This window comes from Vipera ursinii (genome assembly GCF_947247035.1).
Source record: "Vipera ursinii genome assembly, chromosome: Z".
NCBI lineage: Eukaryota > Metazoa > Chordata > Lepidosauria > Squamata > Viperidae > Vipera > Vipera ursinii.
The window spans coordinates 30,227,129-30,246,884 of record NC_139517.1 but is presented as its reverse complement, the minus strand read 5'-3'; the positions used below and the strand labels follow the sequence as shown (position 1 = coordinate 30,246,884).

At 38.7% G+C, this 19,756-nt stretch overlaps 1 protein-coding gene across 4 annotated transcripts in view; it reads left to right on the top strand.

Annotated features, from left to right (window-relative positions):
- PDK2 (pyruvate dehydrogenase kinase 2) overlaps positions 1-19,756 on the top strand; it is a 30,139-nt gene that overhangs the window by 4,828 nt on the left and 5,555 nt on the right. For 3 of the 4 annotated variants that reach the window (XM_083376652.1, XM_083376653.1, XM_083376655.1), the window contains 8 exons: positions 898-1,039; positions 10,869-10,940; positions 11,287-11,471; positions 12,018-12,107; positions 13,615-13,692; positions 13,853-13,882; positions 17,729-17,805; positions 19,251-19,349. In XM_083376652.1, the coding sequence (XP_083232778.1) occupies positions 898-1,039; positions 10,869-10,940; positions 11,287-11,471; positions 12,018-12,107; positions 13,615-13,692; positions 13,853-13,882; positions 17,729-17,805; positions 19,251-19,349 (773 nt within the window). Of the gene's footprint in view, positions 1-897; positions 1,040-10,868; positions 10,941-11,286; positions 11,472-12,017; positions 12,108-13,614; positions 13,693-13,852; positions 13,883-17,728; positions 17,806-19,250; positions 19,415-19,756 lie in introns of all 4 variants that reach the window. The other variant, XM_083376654.1, reaches the window with a different exon arrangement.

The following is a 19,756-nucleotide window of genomic DNA, read 5'->3' as shown; positions in this document are numbered from 1 at the left end:
AAGTGAAAAAGTATGCTCTCAGAATCAGAATAGAGCTGAAATGGAGCTTTGAGGTCTTCTAGTCCAACCTCCCAGTCAAGCAGGAGACCCTATACCATTTCAGACAAGTGACTGTCCAGTCTCTTCTTAACCTCCAGTGATGAAGCACTCACAACTTCTGAAGGCAGATTGTTCCACTGGTTAATTGTTCTAACTGTCAGGAAGTTTCTCCTTAGTTCTAGGTTGCTTCTCTCCTTGACTAGTTTCCATCCATTGTTTCTTGTCTTGCCTTTTGGTGCTTTGGAAAATAAATTCACCTCCTCCTTGTGGCAGCCTCTCATACTTCTTCTCTTACACACTTGGAAATCTTGAATTATAACTCTAAAATTATATAGCCTAAATGTGACCTTTCCCCATTAGTATTAACTGTGAAACTATGGGGAAAGGAATAACATTGAGAAAATGTCTCATGGAAATTCCATCCTTGGAGATGACATGAGTCAGATACTAAAAATCTCAGCAACTAAGTGTTGGTGAAGCATGGAAAATATATGGACTTTGTAGCAGCCATAAAAGGGAAGTGCTTTAGATATAAAACTTCCATTCCTGAAAGCCAGTGTAAGAATTAATGTGCTGTAATGATTGATGTGTTGAGTAGAAAGAAGATTTGGTCCACTCTGTGTTGCAAAATCTCACTGTAGGACTTTGGATAAATTAATAGGCCCAAGCTACTCACACTGTTACTATGAAGATAAAATAAAAGGAAAATCCTCATATCATTATCGTCCAATTACACTCTTCACATGGGAAATTATAGTAATGCATAATAATTTTGGAATCTCGTAAAAGGAACACATTACCTGAATAATGCAGATTTATTAATGGCTTGGTGTGTCTTTTTGTTTCTCTTTCACTTAGGATCCAGCAATGCCTGTGAGAAGACCTCCTTCATATTCCTTCGCCAAGAGCTTCCTGTCCGACTGGCCAATATTATGAAAGAGATCAACCTTCTCCCTGACCGTGTACTGAGTACTCCCTCTGTTCAGCTGGTGCAGAGTTGGTGAGTTCCTGCCCTTTTTTCTCATTCTTTTCAATAATAATAATAATAATAATAATAATAATAATAATAATAATAATAATAATAATAATAATAATAATAATGATGATAATAATAATAATAATAATAATGAGGAGGAGGAGGAGGAAGGGACCTTGGAAGTCATCTAGTTCAACCCACTGCTCAGGCAGGAAACCCTATACCATTTCAGACAAATGGCTGGCCAGTCTCTTCTTAAAAACTTCCAGTGCTGGAGCATTCACCACTTCTGGAAGCAGGTTGTTCCACTGGTTAGTTGTTCTAACTGCCAGGAAGTTTCTCCTTAGTTCTAGGTTGCTTCTCTCCTTGATTAGTTTCCATCTGTTGCTTCTCGTCCTGCCTTCAGGTGCTTTGGAGAACAGCTTGACTCCCTCTTCTTTGTGGCAACCCAAGATATTGGCACACTGCTATCATGTCACCCCCTCATCCTTCTCTTCATTAAACTACACATACCCAATTCCAGCAGCCGTTCCTTATGTTTTAGCCTTCAGTCCCCTAATCATCTTTGTTGCTCTTCTCTGTACTCTTTCTAAAAGAGTCTCAACATCTTTTTTTACATCGTGGTGACCAAAACTGGATGCAGTATTCCAGGTGTGGCATTACCAAGGCATTGTAAAGTGGTATTAGTACTTCACGTGATCTTGATTCTATCCCTCTGTTAATGCAGCCTAGCACTGTGTTGGCTTTTTTGGCATCTGCAGCACACTGCTGGCTCATATTTAAGTGATTGTCCACTAGGACTCTGAGATCCCTCTCACAGTTACTATTACTGACCAAGGTACTACTTATACTATACCTGTGAATTTGGTTTTTCTTGCCTAAATGTAGAACCTTACTTTTTCACCATTGAATTTCATTTTTTTAGATAGTGCCCAGTGTTCGAGTCTGTCCAGATCCTCCTGTATCTTAAGCCTATCTTCTGGAGTATTGGCTATTCCTGCCCGCTTGGTGTCATCTGAAAATTTGATGAGTTCTCCATCTATCCCCTCATCCAAATCATTGATGAAGATGTTGAAGAGCACTGGACCCAGAACAGAGCCCTGGGGCACCCCACTACACACTTTCCTCCATGTAGATGCAGTTCCATTGAGGACCACACACTGAGTAGTTTTATTATATATTATAATTACAATAGTGAAAACCAATATAAACTAACAAAATAGAATAAAAACAAAGAATAGAAGATGCAGAAAAAAGAATTAGAAATACTGTGGAAAAGAAAGAAAACTAAAACTATAGAAAAAGGAAAGAAATATATAAAGAAGTGACTTCCCTCCTTCAGCTTCACACAATAGTTTCCCCACCTTTTTCCTTCAACTTACAAGGAATTGCAAGTGGCCTCTTTGCACCTCACATCCAAAAAATCCTGTCGCTCTGTAAAGCAGGGACAGGTAAAATGATCCCAGTGGACAGATTTTACTCACTGGGACACAAGTTACCTGTTCTCCTCTTTTTATTTTTAGGTAACTTTAATTTTGGAAAAAAGATTACATTAAAAACTGGCATTACTCAGAGGAAAACACCAACTATTAGCATTACCTAATTTTACTGGAATTCTTCTGAGTCTTATGGCTATCTGAAAACTATATATAGTCGCAGTCCAGAGCTTTGTCCAAAGGTTCATCTATCAGTTCCCTCCCCCCAAAGAAATAATTTGGGGTTGTAAGGAAAGTCTAGCAGCGAGCAACCTCACCATTTTGAGACTGGTTACAGTGGCCATGAGGGCCATTTTGTGAAGTAGCAAACCTCTCTGGGACAACCCATTTGTGAAAATGATCACAACATGTTTGAAAAACTTCAAGGCTCTCCATTCCTCTCTCCCCAAATCATCTGTTTCTATATTGTGCATAAACTTAAGGCTGCAGGGTTCACTTGTTCAGCTGCATAAGAGTTACTATTTTTCTTAAGCAGAATTGTTAAAGGAAATTTTTTCGCTGAGATTACCAGAGATCATAAGGATCTCATATATCAGTGAGCCATGGTTTCATAGATCCCACATAAATCCCCTGGCCGTATTGGGAAACAATAATAAGAATAGCTGGAAATTTCAGTTCCTTATGGGCACCATGTTTGTGTCCATTGCTGTAGTTGTGGTTGTCCAGCATCTTCCACCACTTTCAGCCTCATCCAAACAATATGAAGTTAACAATGGCTGATGGTCCATGCTTAAAAGAAGACACCACCTCTGCACGTAGAACAATAGATGCACCTCTAGAGAAAGAAGATTATAACTAAACAGTGGGAAGCCTGGAGGCCTTAAATGCCTTTTCTTTCTCTTTCCCTACTTATCTTCTCTCTTGCTGTTTATTTTTCCATGGTTTTGCTAAAAGAAACTGTTGTTTTGAATGAATCTCTCTTGCTGGAGTTTTACATTAGTATGGAAGAGGCAAAAAAGCATGACCCTTGGCCTACTTTGGGAAAGTAACATGTGAGAACTTGTTTGTTTCTCTCTGAATTTCTCTGTTCTTTTCTGTCCACATCCCACTGCGGTTGTCAGGGAAACAAGCAGGTGCCAGGGAGAAGTATCAAAAGGCACATAAGGAACTGAGAGCCAAGTTAATTCTTATTTGCCCTTGATCCCAACCCTGAGCTGGTTTTTGTTTTCCTGTGGGAAAGCTCTGATTGCTAATCCTTTGCAGCCTGCAGTTCCACGGCAAGACTTCCTCATAGCAGCCATCCTCCAGAGGTGTGGTGGGTCATAATTATTGGCCTTGTAGTCTTGAACACCCAGGTGTTTTCCAGTCCTGTATAAGGTAATCCTTGCATCAAAATCATAAAATGCTTTAAAAAATATCTCCCTTCAAAGGATGAATCACAATACATATTTTAATGTGGCACAAGAAAAGTAATTAAATATAGACATTGAGGGACTAGCTACATTATTTGAATTTAATTACATATTTATGAATCAGTCACACTATTCCCCTTCTTGTGTAAACAACAGTCTGAAGAATGCATAAAAAGAATTAACAAGTAGTAAGCCAAAGGGATAAAGGCATAAGATATAAAAAGGAAACACAAATGTAGCTGAAACTTCTTTACAGGTAGTCTCTGTAAAATTCAAAATTTCCAAAATGCAAATATGCCAATCAGGACTGTTCTATGCATGTATAGAACTGTTCAAGAATCAGAGTGCAAACTCTGCTGAATGCATCAAAATGCAACACAATAAGACTGGGTGAGAAGATCCACATGACCTTTATTCCCATCCTGTTCAGTCAAATAGAGGAAATGGACTATTTATAGTTTTTTCTTAAATAAAGCATCATGTTTTTCCTGTTTATTTCTGATAAAGCATTAGGATGAAATATTCAGAAAGTCATACAGTGTATGGTTTAACTAAAAAAAATAAATTTGGAAGAAAGCCACAGGGTTTACATTCTGATAATGGAATAGAATTTTTATATGTACAGATGTCTTATGATTTAAAGAAAAAAATAGATTATTTATGAGACATCTGTTCCCTTTATACTGTAACAAGGAAGGAAGGAAGGAAGGAAGGAAGGAAGGAAGGAAGGAAGGAAGGAAGGAAGGAAGTAAATCCCCATTGCACATATGCAGAGCTATGTTAGCCAACAGGCCTGATGAGAAGATTTCAGCAATTAACTACCTTCCAAATGAGCTATAGTTAAAGTCATAAGAGGCATTCCTTAGAAATTAGGAAGGCAAAAGTATTTAAGGAAAACAAAGCTGATCCTTTGAAATTAAAAACAAACAAATGAACCTTTATCATGGCTCATTCTAATGATTTTAAAAAGGAAGAAATCTCTTCAACCAGGAACAGATTGCGCATAAATTGATTCTGTGCAGTAAGAGAAATAAGGCTTGCATAACGGGCTAATCCATTGCAGGAGGAAAACAATATTATAAACTATAGCAAAAAAAAATTAAATCACCTTAGGATTTTTGGATCTAAGTCACGGGTGTCAAACTCGCCACATCATGTGACATGTTGCAACATATTGCAACTTTTTTCGCATTGCCGGAACTGGGGTGGGTACAGGCTCCATGTGATGCACCCGGCCTATGGCCAGCAGTTTGACACACCTGATCTATGTGTATGCTTATCTTTCCAAAGATAAAAGAAAAAGAAAAAAAACATCTGTACCAATAGAATAGTTGTAGCTTGGAATTGAATTGTGGGGTCCTTAGTGTTCTTTAAGCTTGTTTGTTTTCTTGCAGATGTTTCATTACCCAACTAGGTAACATCTTCAGTAGCTAACTGAGCTGTAGAAATGAACAAGGTATCATGGTTGGATATATAACAGAGATCTACCCACTAGGTTTAAAGTACAGCAGTTAAAATGGCTTATTTTGATGTGAGACTAAAGCAATAAATCTGAACTGAGCAACCATGGAATTATGTACTACAAGAAGCACAAGTAGATCTTCAGAATCAAACAGGACACATAGTAAAGTCCAATACTACAAATACAGACCAAGGGATTTCCAGAAATACTGAGAAGACTTTAAGGAAACCTTCAGCCTACTTGCGCAACATATTTCTGTCACAATTCTCTCAAGCATAGAAACAGCTACAGACAGGGCAACTAATTGTTGTTGTTGTTAGTTGCAAAGTCGTGTCCGACCCATCGCGACCCTATGGACAATGTTCCTCCAGGCCTTCCTGTCCTCTACCATCTTCTGGAGTCCATCTAAGCTCACGCCTACTGCTTCAATGACTCCATCCAGCCACCTCATTCTCTGTCTTCCCCTTCTTCTATTGCCCTCAATCTTTCCCAGCATTAGGCTCTTCTCCAGTGAGTCCTTCCTTCTCATTAGGTGGCCAAAGTATTTGAGTTTTAGCTTCAGGATCTGGCCGGTTTGATCGCCTTGCAGTCCAAGGAACTCGCAGGAGTCTTCTCCAGCACTATAGTTCAAAGGCTTCAATTCTTTGGCACTCAGCCTTTCTTATTGTCCAGCTTTCACTGCCATATATTGCAACTGGGAAGACCATAGCCTTGACTATAGACACTTTTGTTGACAGGGTGATGTCTCTGCTTTTTAGTGTGCTGTCTAGATTTGTCATGGCTTTCCTCCCAAGGAGCAAGCATCTTTTAATTTCTTGGCTACAGTCCCCATCTGCAGTGATCTTGGAGCCCAGGAAAATAAAATCTGTCACTACCTCCATTTCTTCCCCATCTATTTGCCAGGAATTGAGAGGGCCAGTTGCCATGATCTTGGTTTTCTTAATGTTTAGTTTCAACCCAAGTTTTGCACTCTCCTTCTTCACCCGCAACAAGAGGCTCTTTAGTTCTTTAGTTCTTCTTCACTTTCTGCCATTAGAGTGGTATCATCTGCGTATCTTAGGTTGTTGATGTTTCTTCCGGCAATCTTAATTCCAACTTTTGATTCATCTAGCCCTGCCTTTCTCATGATGTGCTCTGCATATAAGTTAAATAGGCAAGGCGACAGTATACAGCCTTGCCAGACTCCTTTCCCAATTTTGAACCAATCAGTGGTTCCGTGTCCCGTTCTCACTGTTGCTTCTTGGCCCGCATATAGATTTCTCAAGAGACAAATAAGATGGTCTGGTATGCCCATCTCTTTAAGGACTTGCCAGAGTTTGTTATGATCCACACAATCAAAGGCTTTAGCATAGTCAATGAAGCAGAAGTAGATGTTTTTCTGGAACTCTCTAGCTTTCTCCATGATCCAGCGTATACATGAATATAAAGACTGTTTCCTATATGGAACTCGGGAGTAGAAATTTACAGGGAAAAGTCCGAAGTTCATTCAAATTGGAAAGGAGAGTAGTGTAAGCAAACTGAAGACAAAAACAGGCTTCCAGGATGCAGAATGAAAAACAAAATGTTGCTTTCAAAAGGATTTAAGGAAGGCAAGGCTGATACTTGCCTATGCTTGAAATATAAAAATAACAAAAAAACCTTTATCTTGGCTTATCCTGATGATTTCAAAAAAGGAAATAATCTCTTCAACCAGGAACACATTGTGAATAAATTGAATCTGCACAGTAGAAGAAATAGGGCTTGTGACTAATCCATTGCAAGAGGAAAATAATATTATACTGCCATTAAATCTAGCTTATCCCTGATATATTGATCTTCTATCTGCAGAGTTTCAACTGTGAGGAACGAATTGGAATAGACAGTGCATAGCTTACATCGGCGATGTCATCTCATGATTAAAAAGGATTTGCAACAAAATGCAGCTCTGTTCTATATTATTCTTCAAGGTTCCATCAGCTGATAACTTCCAGGATACTCCACTTTATTTTCTCCCTCTCCTAGTTTTCTTTCTATGTATGTGTGGGTATTTCTAATAAATAGTCAGCATGCAGACAGCACCCATAGAGGTAACAAAACAGTTGCTGAGTTTTTTGCTCCTAACTATTTTGGATTTTTACAAACTTGAGTATCCCCAAACCTGCTGATAAGAACCTTATTTGAGAACATCATGCTAATCTAATCTAGCATTTCATTGTTATAAGAATGAGACAGATGCCTCTGAAAATTGTAAAATAGGATGCAGGATAATGCTGCTTTTCTCCTACTCATGTTCTGTAGCAACTGAGCTTTATATGGAGACAATATGTGACCATGATTTGGATCTATCCACCAAACCTTCTTCAAAATACTTTTTATGTCAATGATTATTTCTGCATTTCATGCTGTTATTTTGATACTTCCCACTTAATAATGTTTGGTTTGCCTGTAGACTTGTAGTGCTTGCATAATTGTGATTGTTGTCATTATATGTGCTCCATAAATACAAGTCAATTGTCGAGTTCTAAGGATCCACCAAAGCTAGAGCAGATAATGTTTAATATTATATATGCATATTTATTTATTTAGAGATACTTGGAGAAATGGAGTCACTGTTAATATGCAAGAAGCTAGAGGAGTAATGCTAACCTCATTTTTTCCCCTGAGACATTCCAACCTGTCATAGATAAAAAATGGTTTCATTTTGTAAGACTTAATTGTCAGATAAGCTTGATTTTATTATCTCTTCACAACAATGCCAATTCTTCAGCTGGTGTTGGGCTTCATACTCACTTTTTCCCCCAAGCACTTAGGATATTGTAATGTATAGTTGTAGTATCTGTGCACATCCAGCAATAAGGCCTTTTTGCAAGTGACAGATGGAAATTTTCTAAATGCCATCCAAGAATTTTTTGTATGGCATCCAGTGTGCTGATATATATATATATTAAAATCTAATTGATGATTTACTTTCTTCTCAGGTATCTACTTTTAAAACAAGAACTTGCACCGTGCTAAATCTTCAAAGACATGCTCTTTCTAATCTCTTTTTTTAATTATTTTTTTTAAATTACAGTCTTTAGTGCTTAGTAAACAACATGTTGTCTGGGTTCAAGTATTTAACATTAACTTCTTCAATATAAATCTGTTCAGTACTACCCAATCCAGTATATTTTCCCTGATCCTCCTTTCTCTCCATATTTTTTCCATTTTCCCATCATTACACCATTACACATTTTGGTACTGTTAATGTATACCAAGTTAGATATAAGCATCTTCATCATGTTTTACAAATTTCATACAAATAATAATATCAATTTGTAAATCAATAATGTCAGTTCATTAATCTATATCCTGTTTTTTCCATGCTCTTAAGGTTTGATTTCCCATCAGTATTTGAAACATCTTTATCAGTTATGATTTTTTCAATATTAATTACATTTATATAGCTAAAAGTTTTATTCAAATCAATCCTCCACTTATCTTCATGTTTCCCATATCAAAGAAAAAGAAAAAAATGTTATCTTAATTCTAAATTCTAAATTTCATTATAAAAGTTTAATTATATCTAAGGGTCATCCGTTCTTTTAATCTTATTGAAACTAGTATTTAAACATATAATGCCCCCTCTAAAAGGTGAAATCTTCTGTTTTTCAAATCTGACTCTTTCTTTCTTTCTTTGCCAAGCCGCTTTCCAAGCTAGGGCAATTAGATTGCCCAGGAATTTTCTTTTAATTTTTGTAAAAATTGCTTGGCATGAGGAACACAATTTAGGTAGGGTATTTTGAGTCCCTTGGACTGCAAGGTCATTTTTTTTCTCTCCCACTAGCTCTTGAAGTTAAAAGTCCAAGCTCAGTAGGTATTTATAATCTAAGAAGGTCAGGGTGATAGGTATGCCAAAATTTTTCCCTTTATTGCCAGCTGTTCTTCCAAGGTAGGAATCAGCAAGCAGCTAGGAAGCAAATTGTAGTGCTATGCACAAATCCATCACTAGATGTCACTCAAAGTTCATTTTCCATTCTTAAAACAAAGGATTGATTTCTTATAATTTGCCTCAATGTTTTGTTTTGTTTTGTTTTTTTCAAAGAGAAAGTCTTAACAGTTATCTTAGCTCTCAAATTTATCAAAGTTGTAGCTTTATGTTACTTCCACTTCAATATTGTATGTTTCTGTCCCACATAAAATTAAAACACCACTTCCGTTTATGCTCGAAAGTTTTTAGTTTCTTGGGAGCCTTTCCCTGGAAATTCAGTTGTAAAATAGTAAAGAAAGGATCAATATTCTCACCCAGTTCCAAATATGCTGTTTATGAGTACTAAGTAGTGCTTTTTAATTCTTTGGTTGTCAGCAGCTAATGGCCAGTCACAAGAATGAAGCCGGTCTTTCTCATGCCAATTTGGAGGGCTTTCCTTGCATCAAACAGAAAGACCGCCATCTCTCTATGATCAACAAGGCACCCCTCCTCTTCATCGCCTCTTTGGGGTGATTTTAGGCCCTTTTTAGGACCCCTAGCAGGTCAAAATCGGGCACAGAAGGCAGAGCCCTGCCTTCCTGTGTCCCTTCTTGCCACAATGCAAACCGGATGTCCTGTTCTTTCTAATCTTTTATGCATAAGAAAACACTATGCTTAAGATGGTTCTCATTGAAACACATATAATATACATGCTTCATCAAAGTACAAAGAAAACAAGCCTTTTTCTGCAACTGCTATTTTATATTGCTACGTCTTATCTGATAACTTGCACCATCCTGATTGACATGAGCAAAATTACACCCAACACATATGGAAGGCATGTTTTAAGCACATGCAGATTAATCAACCAGCATCACATCTGTAGATAGTCCTTCACTTATGACCACAGTTGGGACCAATATTTTCATTGCTAAGCAAGGTGGTTGTTAAGTGAATCACACCCAATTGTGTGATCTTTTTTACCTTAGTTGCAAAGTGAATTACTGCAGTTTTTAAATGAATCATGCAGTTGCTCAGCGAATCCAGCTTCTTCCAATGACTTTGCTTGTTGGAAGCCAGTTAGGAGGGTCGCAAATGGCAATCACATGACCTCAGGATGCTGCGACCATCAAAAATACATGCCAGTTGCCAAACACCTGAATTTTGATCACATAATTCTGCAATGTTTATAAGTATGAACACTGGTTGTAAGCCACTTTTTTCAATGCCATTGTAATTTCAAACAGTCACTAAACAAATAGTTGCAAGTCAAGCAAAAGTATATCAAAGAACTTTCGGTAGCAAAAATTCAAAGATTGTAGGACTACAGACTTGTGCTCACTTATTTTACTAAACCATCTTTGGACAAGTGAGTCAATGTAATAGTTTTGTTTTAAATGATGCACTGCTTATCTGTTATCAATTACGTCCTAACAGTATCAGAATAAAAACCTGTTGTTCTTATATAATCAATATGACTCCCCTCTCCCTCCCTCCCTCCCTCCCTCCCTCCCTCCCTCCCTCTCTCTCTCTCTCTCTCTCTCTCTCCCTCTCTCCCTCCCTCTCCCCCTCCCCCTCTCCCTCCCTCCCTCTCCCTGTTTCTTCCTTCCACCAGGTATGTGCAGAGCTTGCTTGACATTATGGTGTTCCTTGACAAGGATCCAGAGGACCAAAGGATATTGGGACAGTGAGTTTGAATTTAGAAACCTCTTAAGATGTATACAAATGCATGATTAGAACTCTTAGTTTTAATGTTGAGCTGATACAAACATTTCCAGTCTGGCATGTTTCAAGTGTCTTATTAATGAAAATCACAAATTGCAGGCCAAATGACCCTCCTTGGTTAGGAATTTGGGGAGTGAAAGTGCAAGACACCTGAAAAATCTCAGGCTAGATAAGACTGTTTGGGGTAAATTGTTTAAGTTTGAATCGTCCTTGGATTATTTCTGCATGAATTCTGAAGTCAAAGTGTACCTTTTTGGACCTAAATAGATGGAAAATTAAGTTTCTGGAATGCTGCTGTCTCACTCTAGGTTCACCGATGCTCTGGTCACAATTCGCAACCGTCACAATGATGTGGTCCCTACCATGGCACAGGGTGTAATTGAATATAGAGAGGCTTATGGGGATGACCCGGTTTCCAACCAAAACATCCAGTACTTCCTTGATCGTTTCTATCTTAGCCGTATTTCTATCCGCATGCTACTCAACCAACACAGTGAGTTACCTAACCCCCTCAGATTTGTTTCTCTTCCTTTTTTCTTCTCCCTTTCTCTTGGTTTTAGTGTTAAGGGATGAATTCTTAATTAGAGTTGTATCTTTTTTATTTATTTATTTATTTATTTATTTATTTATTTATTTATTTATTTATTTATTTTAATTCCATTTATATCCCGCCCTTCTCCGAAGACTCAGGGCGGCTTACAAGCTTAGCAGTAGCCTTCATTCTATGTATATGCCTGCTTATTAGGGCTTTCACACACACCCCAAGCGGCATTATTACAAAGTCAGCTTAATTGCCCCCAACAATCTGGGTCCTCATTTTTCCTACCTTGGAAGGATGGAAGGCTGAGTCAACCTTGAGCCTGGTGGGACTCGAACCTGCACTAATTGCAGGCAGCTGGTGTTACTTAAGGAGGCATTAGCCCACTGCTCCACCAAGGCTCTTTTATCTTGGTAGGCAGCACCATCTGATGCTCCACTTGGCCTACTTTTGACATATGATGGCCCACCTCCCTTCATTTGCATCTTCTCTTTTTCACAGCCTTGATTTTTGATGGCAGCACCAATCCAGCCCATCCCAAGCACATTGGCAGCATTGATCCCCACTGCAGCGTATCAGATGTGGTTAGAGGTGAGCGTTCTTCCTTGATTCCTGCAATAGCATCAGTTTCTCCCTCTGGAATCCTTAAGAAATAAATTTTGCTCCTTAACTCGTCTCCAAAAATAGGGAGCCACAAAAAAAAGGTATCTCTTGATTATATGCAGCTCTCTGGCCAGGAGTTGCCTACCTTGAATTAACATAAGATGTATGGTTTAAAAGGCTTGAAAAGGCAATTGACTAAATTCACAGAAGAAACAGTGGCTGGTTCATATGTTTTGTAGGTCATAATATTGGTTTTAAGTTAGTAGGTTGTGCTAAGCACTTAATTGTAGTTTGTTTAATAAATCATGATTAAACAAGCTATAGCTTGATCTAATAGGTAACCCAGGCAATATCTAAGAAAATGGGCCCTCCCAAGTACAGAGATTTACTACACCTAAACTGTTCAATTGTAGTATCAGTATTGGAAACAGAAGTTGAAACAGATTTGTGATGCAAGTTCTTAGGGCTTATCTTACAATGGAAACTTGGAGGAACTTAAAGTTCCCTGTACTCTACACCCAAACATACATGGCTTTTACAAAGTCTTTTATGCAGCCACCAGAACTTTTTAATAGTTACTGCTGAACTGTAGTTTTTAAAGTATAATTTAAATACCAGCTTAGGATGTTTTCACTTCTTTATCTTTCCCATTGCTGTTTTTGGAATTGCAAATACCTGCTCAAAAATAATTGCAAGCATCTATATCATGCCAATATAGGGACGTGGTGGCTCATTGGGTTAGGACGCTGAGCTTGTCGATCTGAAGGTCGGCAGTTTGGCGGGTCGAAGCCCGAGTGCCGCGTAACAGAGTGAGCGCCTGTTACTCGTCCCAGCTTCTGCCAACCTAGCAGTTCGAAAGCACGTAAAAATGCAAGTAGAAAAATAGGGACCACTCCGGTGGGAAGGTAACAGCATTCCGTGTGCCTTTGGCGTCTAGTCATGCCAGCCACATGACCACGGAGACGTCCTCCGACAAACGCTGGCTCTTCGGCTTTGAAACGGAGATGAGCACCGGCCCCTAGAGTCGGCTAGCACGCATGTGCAGGGGTACCTTTACCTTTACCTATATCATTCCAATATAGAAAGAATATAATATGTTCCTGCATTTCTGGAAGGACAGGTGATGAAGCTGGATTTCCTGTTACTGCATGGGGTTAGCACAAAAGGGAGGAGATCTTCTACTAGTCATCTGACCCACCTAGGCTGTTCTTTCATAGTCCCTCCTGGTTGAATTAGGTGGTTCTTAAATAGAATTCAGAAAGAAATGTGGATTAAAAAGGAGGAGCAAATGTGGGGGAGGCAGTATATTCCTTCCCTGCCTAATTTAGTCCAAATTACAGTAATTTGCATGAAAGTAATATAATCTGCTCATCAAGTAATATAATCTACTCATCTTTGCCAATTTATGATAAAGCTGACAGGTTATGGAACTCAACCAAGAAGAGCAGCTGTGTTTCTGTAACAATGGATGTTTTGTGTTTCTTTCTTGCTGCAGATGCTTATGACATGGCCAAACTGTTATGTGACAAGTACTATTTGGCATCTCCTGACCTGGAGATTCAGGAGGTGAATGGTGAGTTTGCAAAGCTGTGATAAAAGTGGGAAAGTTAAGAAGAGGAGCAAATAAGCCAAGTGGGAGGGAGGGTCCAAAGAGGCTGTTCAGCGGCCTCTTATACGCACAGGGGATTTTAGAGGGACTGCTAGCCTTCTCCATTTTTCCCCCTTCTATATAGCCAGTGGAACAACACCTCACAAGTGGCATAGTAAGTAGCTGATGATCCTTTGATAAGCAACTACGCTAGAGTTATTGTTGTGGCTTGGCAACTAAAGCTTTGCTAGAATCCCATTTTTCCTTTCGGCTTCTTTCTTTTTTTGCCTTACCTTTTAAAACAGATGACAGTGACTGCCCTTTTAACAGCAAAATAGTTGGACAATTCAATTGATACCCCCAAAACTGCAATAAGAGGAGACACAGGAGAACATAAAGTGAGATTGGATTATTGCAGGTAATCTTTACCTTCCAGATATGTTGGAATCTTATCCAAGGCAACATATCTTAAATAGCAGTTACTGGAAGGCAGCAGTGGTAGAGAGATTTCTGTCTTCTGTCTGTGCTTGTGATCTTCCTGGCTGCAGCTGTTGGTCACTGCCTGACACAGGATGCTGGGCTGAATGGCTCCCTGACTTAAAACGAACAGGCATCGTCTTTAAGCTAGTTCTTTGAGTGCCTACAAATGCTGGAAATTACTGTCTGGAGACATCTGGTTGAGAAAGCACAATTATTTCTGGTTTTAATCAACAAATTTCACATGGGTAATAGCATTCCAGCATTTCTTCCGAAATTCGTGCATACTAATTAGTGAATGACAGGAAGCTAGTTGAGAGCTGTGCATCATTATTCTTTGCCTCCTAAGCTTATAAAACTTTAATCCTTGCCTGGTGCTTAATTCTTACTACCTCACTTTCAAATTAGTTGCTACCTCTTTCTTCTTTTTTATGGCGATAGATAAATGATATGACAGTCATGTAATCCATCCTTCTCTAAGTCTACAGCTTAGTTCAGCTTCTGAAAGTGAAATTTAACAATAGTTTCAGTGATTGTTAAATAGGTAAATGAAACCCTCATGTCCAACGGTATGACCTTAGGTATCTGTGCCTGGAGCAACTGCATGGAATCAGGGTTCACCATTGTCTTCATGACTTATATGCTTGTTCGCTTTCTGAACGTATCTGGTTGGCTCACTTCAAGAGCAGGCTGCTGCATTGACCTTTGTGCAGATATACAGTATATATACATATATATATATATATATATATACATATATATATATGTGTAAATTACTAACAAAGAATTAAAGGGAAACTGAGATGCATTTCTGACTCCTTAGTCGTCCTCAGCCAGCTATACCCTTCTGAGATTCGAACCTGGGCTGATTGCATACAAGGCAGTGTTATTTGCCTCTAAGCCACAAGGTCCCTCTCGCTCTGTTAGCTTTTTTCTGCAAGGGAAGATATGTTTCAAATGTTAACTATTTAGATTACCTTGCTAGGCCCCAAACATGGGGCAAATCTTTATTTCCTGTTTTCAGCCTATCTTGAAGGCTATCAAACAGGCAGTAGTCACACCGGACAATTCATATATTTGTGTAAATTACTAACAAAGAATTAAAGGGAAACTGAGATGCATTTCTGACTCCTTAGTCGTCCTCAGCCAGCTATACCCTTCTGAGATTCGAACCTGGGCTGATTGCATACAAGGCAGTGTTATTTGCCTCTAAGCCACAAGGTCCCTCTCGCTCTGTTAGCTTTTTTCTGCAAGGGAAGATATGTTTCAAATGTTAACTATTTAGATTACCTTGCTAGGCCCCAAACATGGGGCAAATCTTTATTTCCTGTTTTCAGCCTATCTTGAAGGCTATCAAACAGGCAGTAGTCACACCGGACAATTCATATATTTGTGTAAATTACTAACAAAGAATTAAAGGGAAACTGAGATGCATTTCTGACTCCTTAGTCGTCCTCAGCCAGCTATACCCTTCTGAGATTCGAACCTGGGCTGATTGCATACAAGGCAGTGTTATTTGCCTTTTTACATATGTGTGTGTGTGTGTGTGTGTGTGTGTGTGTATACATATACATATATATACATACATATATACATATACATATATATATATAATATCAGGAAACCAGACTGCAGTGTTGGGGAGAGTATCTGAGTGTAAGTGTCTTTGGAAAGATGATTAAAATAAATCAAGTAAAACTTTTCAGAAAGTTAGGTAAACCTGATAATTTACTTGCCCAAAAGAAGTTTGAGAATTTACAATTAAACAAAAAGGCAAATTCATATATTTGTGTAAATTACTAACAAAGAATTAAAGGGAATACACAAATATATGAATTGTCCGGTGTGACTACTGCCTGTTTGATAGCCTTCAAGATAGGCTGAAAACAGGAAATAAAGATTTGCCCCATGTTTGGGGCCTAGCAAGGTAATCTAAATAGTTAACATTTGAAACATATCTTCCCTTGCAGAAAAAAGCTAACAGAGCGAGAGGGACCTTGTGGCTTAGAGGCAAATAACACTGCCTTGTATGCAATCAGCCCAGGTTCGAATCTCAGAAGGGTATAGCTGGCTGAGGACGACTAAGGAGTCAGAAATGCATCTCAGTTTCCCTTTAATTCTTTGTTAGTAATTTACACAAATATATGAATTGTCCGGTGTGACTACTGCCTGTTTGATAGCCTTCAAGATAGGCTGAAAACAGGAAATAAAGATTTGCCCCATGTTTGGGGCCTAGCAAGGTAATCTAAATAGTTAACATTTGAAACATATCTTCCCTTGCAGAAAAAAGCTAACAGAGCGAGAGGGACCTTGTGGCTTAGAGGCAAATAACACTGCCTTGTATGCAATCAGCCCAGGTTCGAATCTCAGAAGGGTATAGCTGGCTGAGGACGACTAAGGAGTCAGAAATGCATCTCAGTTTCCCTTTAATTCTTTGTTAGTAATTTACACAAATATATGAATTGTCCGGTGTGACTACTGCCTGTTTGATAGCCTTCAAGATAGGCTGAAAACAGGAAATAAAGATTTGCCCCATGTTTGGGGCCTAGCAAGGTAATCTAAATAGTTAACATTTGAAATATATATATATATATATATATATATATATATATATATATATATATATATATATATATATATATATATATACATATACATATACATATGTGTGTGTGTGTGTGTATACATATACATATATATACATACATATATACATATACATATATATATATAATATCAGGAAACCAGACTGCAGTGTTGGGGAGAGTATCTGAGTGTAAGTGTCTTTGGAAAGATGATTAAAATAAATCAAGTAAAACTTTTCAGAAAGTTAGGTAAACCTGATAATTTACTTGCCCAAAAGAAGTTTGAGAATTTACAATTAAACAAAAAGCCTGGGAGGCAAAGTACCAATGATGTTTGAGGAAGCTGTCCATCTTGTGAGGTTTTCTGCACTTACTTATATGGCGGAGGTAGCTTTACTTTAGCATGAAGATACTATAGTGTGCAGGTAGTCCTCGGCTTACAACACTTCATTTAGTGAGCATTCAAAGTTACAATGACACTGGAAAAAAGTGACTTATGACCATTTTTCACACGACCGTTGCAGTATATACATGATCACATGTTCAAAATTCAGAAGCTTGGCAACTGACTCTTATTTATGACAGTTGCAGTGTCATGTAATCACTTTTTTTTTGCAATCTTCTGACAAGCAAAGTCAATGGTGAAGCCAGATTTGTTTAACAACTGTGTAACTAACCTAACAACTGCAGTGATTCACTTAACAACTGTGTGAAGAAAGATCGTAAAATGGGGCAAAATTCACTTAGCTGCCGCACTTAGCAACATCAATTTTGGGCAAAATTGTGGTCATAAGTTGAGGACTACTGGTCATACTGATGTGATTATGAACTTCAAATTTATGAAGAATCCTATTTTTTCTATATTATTGCAGCAAGCAGCATGGGTGTTTTGCATGTGGCAAAAAAAGAACAAACAAAATAATAAAGCAGCATCTTAATTACCTTTGTTCTGCTTCTAGCTAATCAACCCAACCAACCCATCCACATGGTCTACGTTCCTTCTCACCTGTACCACATGCTCTTTGAACTGTTCAAGGTAATCCTCAGAGTTGGAGTCTGTTTCCATAGAATGTTTTGGTGCTGTATTCAAACCAGAAATCAGGTCTATAACTTGAGGTCAAATGTTACGGGGTGTGTGTGTGTGTGTGTGTGTGTGTGTGTGTGATGAACATTGGATCATCCTAGCACCTTGGGGAATTTCAGTCTTAGCTTGATATTGCCCAATAGGGAGTGACTCAGGAATTCAGGTACTCCAGGAAGATCATAGAGCTATACCAACTCATATATGGTCTCACTTGTGTAGTGGATACTCAAAAGTATTTGATTTTCTGTTCAGTCATATTTTCTATTTGGGCATTTGCAACTTCTGACAAATGCTTCAGGCTAGTAAGCCTGCCTTCCAGTAGCCACATAATAAATTTTTGGAAGCTTCCATCCATTGCCCATAGAATGTTGAGATGGGATAATTAACTAGTTAATGAAGCCAAAGGCCTAATTAACCCATCTAACATTTTGCTTCATACATCAGCTCTCCAATTCCTTCTAATTGGAGTAATTGAAGTAATTCCTTCTCCAATTACTTTGAAGTGATGATCTCTAGGAAAGCAGGACTTGGTATCCAGCAAAGTCAGGGGCTCTTCTATTTTGCAGAAAAACAAATTTATTTTATTTTTATTTTAATTCCATTTATATCCCGCTCTTCTCCAAAGACTCAGGGCGGCTTACAAGCTTAGCAGTAGCCTTCATTCTATGTATATGCATGCTTATTAGGGCTTTCACACACACCCCCAAGCAGCATTATTACAAAGTCAGCTTAATTGCCCCCAACAATCTGGGTCCTCATTTTACCTACCTCGGAAGGATGGAAGGCTGAGTCAACCTTGAGCCTGGTGGGACTTGAACCTGCACTAATTGCAGGCAGCTGGTGTTACTTAAGGAGGCATTAGCCCACTGCTCCACCAAGGCTAAGAAAGAAATAGTAAGTGGAAGGGTACCACGAAAATAGCTTACTGAGGATTGGATCTATCCAATGGCTCTAGAATGCTGAACAGTCGTAACAACAACAACAGAAAACCAATGGAGCATAATGGGAAGTTGCAAGAGATAGATATGGATTAAGCATTAAGACAAGAGTTCCTGACAGCAAGATTTATTTGACGATGAAGCAGAGGATGGCTTCACACACAGCTCTAAGCTGTAACTAGAGCAACAGTCTCAGTGTGTCTGCATCAGGCCAGAGACTAGTGTAGAAGAGATTATCCTTTTACTGGAGGTATTCAAGCAGAGGCTGGAAGGTGTTCTGAGCTGCTCGCCATATTTCCAGCCTGTGTTGCAAGCCTGGACCAAATGATTTCTATATTCTCTTCCTGTTTTTAATTCATTATTTTAAAGAATAAGTATATAGAGGACCTTGCTGTGAGTGGGGATGTTCACTAGAGCATTCTTATGCCTTTCTTTTTTTTTTCTCCTGTTGTCTTCCAGAATGCCATGAGGGCCACTGTCGAAAGCCACGAGTCCAGCCCCACATTGCCACCCATCAAAGTGATGGTGGCGCTGGGCCAGGAGGATCTCTCCATCAGGGCAAGTGAACTGATAGAAGAAGGATGTACAATAGGGAGGAGGCCAGGGAGAAGCTGCAGCTACTGGTGGTTTTCTAGGCAGTAAAATAACATCACTCTGTTTCATAGTTTTCTTACAATTTCTGGTTTCATATTCAAAAGTTTCTTGGAGAAGAAGGTTTCCCCACCACTCGCATCCAATTCTCTCCAAAGTGAGAAAGCAAATGAGAACAGAAGTATAGTTATTGACTCATATATTATCCCTAGCCATATTAAGTAGCGAAATTTCTAAGTAGAATCTGACCGAGGTTGAAATGATTTCGTCCCTGAGCTTTAGATTTAGCTTTTTGTGTGCCTTTGCATGAATAATGACTTCTGGTGACAGGAAAGACAGTTCACACTTACACCAGAAGAGCCAAGATGACCTCG